At 49.1% G+C, this 8956-nt stretch overlaps 2 protein-coding genes across 2 annotated transcripts; both read left to right on the top strand.

Annotated features, from left to right (window-relative positions):
* The first annotated feature begins 867 nt into the window (after positions 1 to 867).
* LOC125758131 (uncharacterized) lies at positions 868 to 3055 on the top strand. The gene has a single exon (XM_049414963.1). The coding sequence runs from the start codon at positions 969 to 971 to the stop codon at positions 3000 to 3002; it is 2034 nt and encodes a 677-aa protein (XP_049270920.1). The 5' UTR covers positions 868 to 968; the 3' UTR covers positions 3003 to 3055.
* A 3270-nt stretch (positions 3056 to 6325) lies between these two features.
* LOC119391777 (putative nuclease HARBI1) lies at positions 6326 to 8094 on the top strand. The gene is made up of 3 exons (XM_037659428.1): positions 6326 to 6907; positions 7459 to 7667; positions 7749 to 8094. Exons 1-3 carry the CDS (start codon positions 6326 to 6328, stop codon positions 8092 to 8094), a joined length of 1137 nt encoding a protein of 378 aa, XP_037515356.1.
* The last annotated feature ends 862 nt before the right edge of the window (positions 8095 to 8956 follow it).

The following is an 8956-nucleotide window of genomic DNA, read 5'->3' on the forward strand; positions in this document are numbered from 1 at the left end:
TGGGAGTGGCCCGTGACACCACACCGAATCTCACCTTCGTGGGGCCCGGAGTAAATGCCACCTGGTGCAATACACTAGAAACTTTCGGCAGTGACCATTATGTTCTGGAAATAGTCATCCAGGAGCCCACGCGTGAGCGTCTTCGTTCAGCTAGACTGACCGACTGGGACCGCTTTCGTACCCAACGACAAGCATCGGGGACCTCTCAGCGTATTACTGATATTTCCAGCTGGTCCGCTACCCTCCTTCAGCACGTCGCGGACGCCACAACGGACATCGAAGTCGAGAAGTCGGTGCCTAGCTGTGACCGACACTACGCCAAGCTTTGGGCGAGGAAACGCAAACTTGAGACCCTTCTGCAGACCCGAAAATGGGATAAAGACATCCGCCGCCGGTTGGCTCGAGTGCACACAGACATTGAAAACTATGCCATAGACCTCACCCGTCAGAACTGGAATGATATTTGTTCCCAAATGGATAAGGCTCCTAACTCTAAGAACACATGGCAACTGCTCCGTCACTTGCTGGATCCTGATGGTGGCAAGCTGCAAGCTAAATATCAACTTGAACGTATCTTTCGTGAATATTCCGGCTCGACCGCTTCCCTGCGTCAAGAGCTCATCAACACCTACATCCGTCCTGGACCCGTCATCCCTCTTCCTGCATATCAGGGGGTAGCTAACCCGCTCCTTGATGCCCCTATAACTAGAGCAGAGGTGCGGGCGGAACTAAATCGCCTCAAGACAAATTCTGCAGCTGGCCCCGATCGAGTCACCAATCGCATGCTCCGAAACCTGGACGATTTTTCTATCCAAGCCCTCACGGACTATATACAGCAATGTTGGGAGCAAGGCACCATTCCCCAGAGCTGGAAACTTGCCAACCTCATTCTGATTCCCAAACCGGGAAAGAGCCCCACGCTAGCCAATTTGCGTCCCATCTCCCTCACATCTTGTGTGGGCAAACTGATGGAACATGTTGTCCAGACCCGTCTTATCCGCTACTTGGAGGATCATCATCTACTTCCCGATACCATGTTCGGCTTCCGCCCACACCTGGCGGCGCCGGATATTATGCTCCTACTCAAACACCAGGTGCTCTACAACCGCACTCTAGACACCCAAGTCATTGTTGGTCTTGATGTTTCCAAAGCCTTTGATAATGTACATCACACCGCCATCCTGCAGAATTTACAGGCTTTGGGAGTGGGGAACAGGACGTATACATATGTGAGGGATTTCCTTACCAATCGCCAAGTGCAACTTGACACCGGTGAAGGAGAGCTTTCCACCATCACGCCCGGCAGTCGTGGAACACCTCAAGGCTCCGTGCTATCCCCACTCCTCTTCAATGTTGCACTGTTAGGACTTCCCGAACTTCTGGCTGACATCCCAAATCTGCATCACACACTCTATGCAGATGACCTCACGCTGTGGGTTACACGAGGTAGCGACGGCCAAATCGAAGAAACCCTACAAACAGCCATCGACCGCGTGGGCAGCTATCTCTCTACGGTTGGCCTGTCCTGCTCGGCAACCAAATCCGAGTACATTGTTATTCCATCACAGGGACGCAAACCTAAACAGGTCTCTTTCCATCTCCAAGTACAGGGGATGCAAATCCCTCAAACAGATCACATCCGCATCCTAGGACTGCACCTACAGGCCAATGGTGGCAACTCCACCGCTCTTCAGCGAATCGACCAATCTGCCATCCAAATTGGTCGCCTTCTCAAGCGGGTTGCCAACAAGCACGCAGGCATGCGCGAATCCAACCTTCTTCGGCTGGTTCAGGCATTTGTCTGCACAGGCGTCACCTACGTGGCCCCCTACCTCCGCCTTACGCGCGCTGATCTCGATCGCCTCGATGCTTCGCTTCGCAAGGCATACAAGACCGCCTTAGGACTCCCAATGTCCACTTCTACCTCCAAACTTATGGCCCTTGGGGTGTCGAACACGGTCAACGAGCTTATCGAAGCTACCCTCACGTCCCAGTACCAGCGACTCTCACTCACGCATGCGGGACGCGCTGTATTGCACCAAATTGGACTCATCCCCACGCGGGCGGCCACCACTTACCAAGACATACCGACAGCCCAACGACTCAGCCTCTGTATTCCTCCACTCCCCAAACACATGCACCCCGAACATCACGCGGATCGCAGGGCCGACCGTGCGCGCCAACTACAGAAACGTTTCGCAAGTCGCCCCGATGTCACCTACACAGACGCCTCTCGGCACCCACATCGTTCAACAATGGTGGCTGTCGCCCTGGCCCCACACCGCGGTTGGAGCACGGCATGCAGTGTAATTCACTCCACCGATATAACAGTTGCTGAAGAGGTTGCCATTGCTTTGGCAATGACTGACCGTACAACCAAGGTGATCGTAAGCGATTCCCAACTCGCCATCCGAAATTTTGACGCGGGCCGTATCTCTACACAGGCATACTCAATCATAAAGGACCACACCCCACCTACCTCACCTCGCCTTCTTATCTGGGCCCCGGCCCATGAATCTCTTAGTGGAAATTTGCAGGCACACACTCTCGCCCGAGATCTCAACTACCGGGTGGAGTTCCTTACGCCTCACACTTCCCATTCTTCGCCCTCGCAGGCCTGCGAAAAACAAACTCCTTTGTTTACTTACACAGACATTTTACAGCACTACAGACTAGGCCGTCTCCACTACCCTCCAGCTCATAAAGACCTCCCCCGACGTGATGCCGTCCTGTGGCGCAAGCTTCAGACGGGTGTCTTTCCCAACCCCTGGCTTTGTAGCAAGGTATACTCACACCTCGTGACACCACACTGCAGATACTGCTCACAATCAGCCACCCTCATACACATCGCGTGGACGTGCCCACAGTACGCTGACGCTTCACACACAGAAGATACGTGGGAGTCCCTTCTGCGTACCACCGACTCGGCACAGCAACGCCGGGTAATCTCACGCGCATTGGAGGCCGCGGCGTCCCAAGGCATTCCCGCTGACCTCCTCTAAGCAGCGTAACCGATCTTTGAGTCGGTCCCCTCTTTTGGGTGAAATAAAGTTTTGATCATCATCATCATCCTCCATGTCGAATAACTTCTGGGCCAGTAGACGTTGACAGAATGAGAATGAAAGTAGGTGCGACAATCGGGCAAGCTGGTGCGGATGTGTTATGATGAAAACTACGCGACAAAAACAGACGAATATTTTCAAGTGTTTTCAGTATTTCTGCCACGCCGTTTACGTAAGAGCGAAAACAGTGGCAAAAATATGTGGCCAAGTGGGAATCTGATCGAAAGTGCACAGGACAGCTATCGGCCTGTAAAAACAGGTAAACAACCCTACCAGCAGTGGCCGATGGCCGATGATTGCACACACATTGGATTCCCATCGGCTTCCGTTATCATTGGCCAATGCCCTGACTGCGTGATAGAAAAGGGCATGGCCTACGTCCAAATTATGGGCAAGATGGTGGCGACAGAGGCGAACGTGTTTTTTAAGTGTGTTTTTCTCTTAGTTGTTGGCATTCGCCACATATCAGAATGAACAAAGAGGTTTCGGAGATATCTGCAAAATTTTATATGGTAGCCAAGGGCTTTCCTTTAACATACCATCGTCGCGAGCCATTGTTCTCGGAATGATTAAATTTGGCCATCAAGTACACTCACTTCTGCGTGTTAGTGTGGAAATTCGTAGCACAGGAACATATATTAATGGTAAAAAAAAAGTGATGAGGAAGCGCGGCTGTACCTGTCTGTGGTACATTTGTCATGATGTAGTACAAAAGCTGTACCGGTATGACCAGAAATGTGTGTTTTTGCGGTCATTAATTAAGTTCGCCCTGGTTGCTGTACGAAATACTCCACTTTTTTTTTTACCAAGAGAGTCAGAGCTGTAAGTGCGCGCATAACGTTTGCGATGTTTGAATTCTGCGCCTTTTCCCGCGCACCGTACACGTCGGCCGCTGTACAGAAGTACTGCGCTAAATAAAATAGTTCACAAAAGCAGCCGAACAGGTATTTTTCACGAACTAACAAAGTGCAGCAGTTCTTAAGCGCTTAAAGGCCAACTCCGGCGATTTTTCGAGGTCGATGGATCTCAGTGAAATTCGCTGGGTACGTTCCTTTGCACGTTTCCGTCATTTATGCCAAATTACAGGCTTGAGACATGCGCAGATTGTTTGCAAATGAATTTTAAAGATTGTCTGCAAACGCCCTCCTGGCTTCCCACAATTATTGGCAACATTGCGTCTGTGACGTCAGTATTGGCAAGGCGGCGGAAGTGACGCAGCCGAGGGCACCACTAACTTCGGTGCTTAGGCCGCTACAGCGAGCGTCTGCTGCGCACAAGGCGATAGACAGCGTTGGTTTGGCCGGCGCTTCGCTGGTCGTCCCGGCTGTCACAGTTTTCACACTCCGCGCCGGCGTGACCGGCATGCCTTGCACGACTTCCGGTTCGTTCGTAACAACGTCTACATCACACGTAGACAGTACACTCGGTTGGGCTTCGGTTTCGGTGTTGCGCTTTTTTGCTTATTTAAAATTATTCTCCAATTTGCCGAGTATTTCTGCTATCGGGCCCGTAACAGGAGCGTCTCAGGAACATAAAAGCACCATTACTTTGACGTGGCCAAAAAATCGCCGGAGTTGGCCTTTAAGTAATCGCACATAAATCGTCAAGTATATTGCATTTGATCTTGTTTTAAACATGTATTGGCCTGCACATATTTGTATGATAGCACGCGGGTTTTTTTCCCGACTTCCCCCACGACTCCTACCACGTTCACCTTTCTTCTTCAAGCGTTGCTCGCACGATCTCATGTTGTACAGCGACAAGCTTCCGCTGATATATAAGGTGAGTATACTTGAGTGGTCTTTTTCATTGCTCTTTTCGCTCAATGGAATGTGCGATTTGATGACGAGGTGCTAAGACAGAAATCGCGGACGTTTTTGTGTATTCCTAGCGCCTTTTATTGCACATGCCGTCATGTTACCGGCAGACACGTGCGAAATGTTCTTAGATACGGCGTTCGAGCACCGATTCAATTGGCCTTAGGTTTTAGTGAGCGATCCACGTACCGTTTTCGGGAAAAACAATGTGCGATATGAAATAATCTCGACGGACAATCTTCTGTTCGCGCCATGCAGATGTACGTATACATGCAGTGGAATGCATCGGCTACGCGCGATGTCATCGCTCCTGTACACTCTTGCTATTTTTTAACAATATCGCGCAAATGTTGACTCTGTTGACCACGGGGTATGGTAACGTCCAATATAGGCGAGAAGTAATAACGATCGAGATTTGCTCTACGATGCACAAATGCTGAAAACACACTTGCGTGCGATGCACTCTCTGTCACGCTATTTACTTAGCGATGAATGCACTTTGTCAGCGTTATCTGTGCGATCGTGCATATATAAAGCCGGTGTGAAGCTGATCGTCGTATCGCTGATCTCGTTGATTCTCGCCGATATTAGAAACTACCGTACCGTGACCTCCACGCCCTCACATTAAAAAAATTGCAAGGTTGTGCCTGCATTTATGTGCATGTGTATTAAATGATGCTTTGGCACGGTTTGCAGTGATCTTTTGACCGTGAGCTCTATCGAATACCTTTTTAATGTAATAAAGTTAACATTAGTAGCAGCAAATAGACCAACAAGTCTAGACAAACTGTGGTTTGACGCGAAGTAGGTGCATTCCTGCTGATGTGTCTGCAGTTCACTAAATGCCCACGGATAACTTTAAATAGCGTGCAGGGGATAAAAATAAAACCAGTATTTGCCCACCTCAAGCAACCACCTTTTAATGGCTTCAAGCTGAGAAGTGTAACCATTCGCTTATTTCAGTTAAAGTGCAGTCCATGTTTTGTACTGTCGCTGTTGGTGCACCTTGGCTATCGTTTTTAATAGTGACTCCTGTTTTCAGGTTGAGAATGAGCCTGGAGCCACCTTCCCAAGACTGCCGGAGGTGATATTCAATTCTATTGTTATAGCGCTGCCATAATTAGGTGTACTGAAGCTGAGAGAACACGTCGCAAGGAGCAGAGGAAAATTGTTGATGATGCAAGCGCAAGCATTTCCCGCATTGATCATTTTGTGCACACTGTGTCCAGCAGCAGGCATGATGACTTTACTGACAAGTCAGGCCCGTATTCACAAACCAACCTTATCCTTACCTTTTGCCCTCCTTACCTTTTCGGCTCCTTAACGCGTTTCATAAACAAACCTTATGCCTCAATCCAACCTTTCCTTAACCTTATCACCGTGATAAGGTGGCGTTTCATAAGGTAGCCTGACAGGTACCTTAAGGCGGCACTTATGCGACGCAATATGGCGGGTCATGCAAGGAGTTTTTCCGATGTGATCGACTTCGTCGCGCTATTAGGAGAGGTTGAAGCTCGCAGTGCGCGTCCGTACTCGCAAATACCGCTGCGTGTGCTGAGGGACCGCGAAAATCCCATGGAAATCTTCAATGAGGACGAGTTCCTAAGCAGATACCGCTTCTCGAAGAGAGCGGTTCTCGAGCTTCTCTCCGTGCTGCCGCTGGAACCGAGCCTCGACCGTCGCGGTTGCCCTGTGCCGCCACTTCTGCAGGTTCTGGTGGCCCTCCGATTCTACGGCGCCGGCACTTTTCAAGTTGTGAGTGCGGACTTGGTTAACATATCGCAGCCGACAGTGTCCCGCATCGTTAAACGAGTGACGAAAGTTATTGCGGGTACGTTGTTCCCTGCGCTCGTCAAGTTGCCGGATGTCACACAAGCAGGGCAAGTGATGGAAGAATTTTATCGCATTGCCAATTTTCCTGGCGTGACGGGATGCATCGACTGCACTCATGTCAAGATCAAGAGCCCGGGAGGCGACGATGCGGAGGTCTTCCGCTGCCGGAAGGGATATTTTTCCATCAACGTGCAGGTTTGTAAAAAGTGCATATAGTGTTTGCTGCTTTAAAATAATTTGATGAAATATATATGTGCGGCTTCTAAAGCTATGTACGATATATACGCTACACTATACGCTATACAGTATACACATAACAAACCATTCGCAGCACGCTTTGCCGTACTCGCCGTGTTTACTTAAACCCTTTGTTTTCCTCTCGCCATTACAACTGAAGTGGGGCCTAATGATCCGATCGAGTGACGTATGCACTAAGGATATAATTTTAGTGTCGAAGCAAGGGTGGTTTTTCACAATTGTAAAAGCTATGACATGTATTGAAACTGAAAATTAAGTTTATTTTTAACATATTAGCTCCATTTGAACCGTGATTCGCAGTAAGTTCAATGGCCTTACAGCATTGTTTATCGCCAGGGCTCACCAGCTAAATGAGTGACGTTATGGTTGCGCATTTATACGTCACCGCGAGAGTAGTTTACCTGATTGCTGTGATGAATGTGCGCAAATGAAAAAAAAATACATATTAGGATCGGCTTACAAGCAGACATCACGCCTGGCTTTTGCAGGCTATCACGGGACCTCGGCTGCAGTTTTTTGATGTTGTGGCCAGCTGGCCCGGCTCGAACCACGACAGCCGAATATTTGACAACAGCCACGCTCGAGTTCGCTATGAGCAGGGTGATGTTCCTGGCCTGCTTTTGGGAGACATGGGTTATGCGTGCCGTCGCTACCTGATGACTCCACTTAAGGACCCTGAAAACGCCGCAGAGTTCAGGTAAGTATACTGGCGGTAGTAGTGCAAAGCATTCACTAAAATTTATCTGTAATACTTCAATTAAAAGTGCATATGTTTCAGGTACAACCGCTCCCACAAGAAAACGAGATGCTTGGTGGAGAGGGCTTTTGGCATTTGGAAGAGGAGATTTCCGTGCCTCGACATGAGAATGCAGATCAAAGCAACTACATCTGCTCTGGTTGTAACAGCGTGTGCTGCGCTACGCAATTTCAGCCGGCACATGCATGACCCTCTTCCCCAAGACGACCAGGTCGTGCAGCCGCAGTCGTCTTCATCGCCCGCCCCTGCTGCAGCTCATGGCTCTGCCGCACAGCCGAGCGATGCATTGCCGCCAGGCGAGCCAGTGGACACGGAAGACGGATTCAGAGCCCGCAGGCGCATTATTCGGGACTACTACTCTCGCTAAGGACACATCGAAAGCAAGCAGTTGACCCTGTCATAAATGAATGACGGAATAAACTTTATTCTATGTCACTCCGGCAGTTTCTTTCGGGCGGGGTGGGGGGAGAGTATGTAATTTATTGTAGCTGCTTCTTCAGCAGCTCCACTTTTAACTTCAAGAGAAGGGACTTTGCTTCTGCATTCTTCAATTTTTGGTCATTAATTGCCTTTCTTTCTTTTCCATCTGCTCGCATCATGCGCATGCGAAACAAGTGTTCCTTCCGCCTTTGCCTTCTTTCTTCCGCAACAGCCTCTAGACGTGCATCGAGTTCTTCCTCCAGCTTTGATGCTCGAGCTGTCTTTCGTCCTGTGCGTGTTGTCTCACCAGAAGCACAGAGAGTACTGTGGGAAATTTTTCTGCTTTGTTGAAGTGCGTTCGAATCATTCGAGGCTGGCTCAAGCATTGGTGCTGGATGTGAAAATACGACTTCATTTGCTGGTTCGTCTTGTACATCCGGGTCGAACATATCCAGGTCCCTTGGGGTGTCTGCAAGGCTGCCCAAATCTTCGGCGTGGTTAGAAGCTGGAAAGAAATAAACAATTCTTATTTTAGACACATTTTTCTTTGCAATAAGCGTTCGCGTTCATTAATATTTACACAAAAATTGAAGTTGACATTAGCAAGGTAGCACCTCTTTGCAAGCATCACTAGACAACATTACTGCAGCAGGCACTGGCCATATATATGGAACATGATTACGATGAGAGAAATATTTATGATTTCTTTCTGTGACGAGAACAGGTAGCAAATTGATACGGAGCGTGGATATGATTGCCTGCTGCATGAACACTCTTTGTCTTTATACGCTTCCCAAAAGTGCACAGGT

The sequence above is a fragment of the Rhipicephalus sanguineus genome, chromosome 4 (genome assembly GCF_013339695.2).
Source record: "Rhipicephalus sanguineus isolate Rsan-2018 chromosome 4, BIME_Rsan_1.4, whole genome shotgun sequence".
Taxonomy (NCBI): Eukaryota; Metazoa; Arthropoda; class Arachnida; order Ixodida; family Ixodidae; genus Rhipicephalus; species Rhipicephalus sanguineus.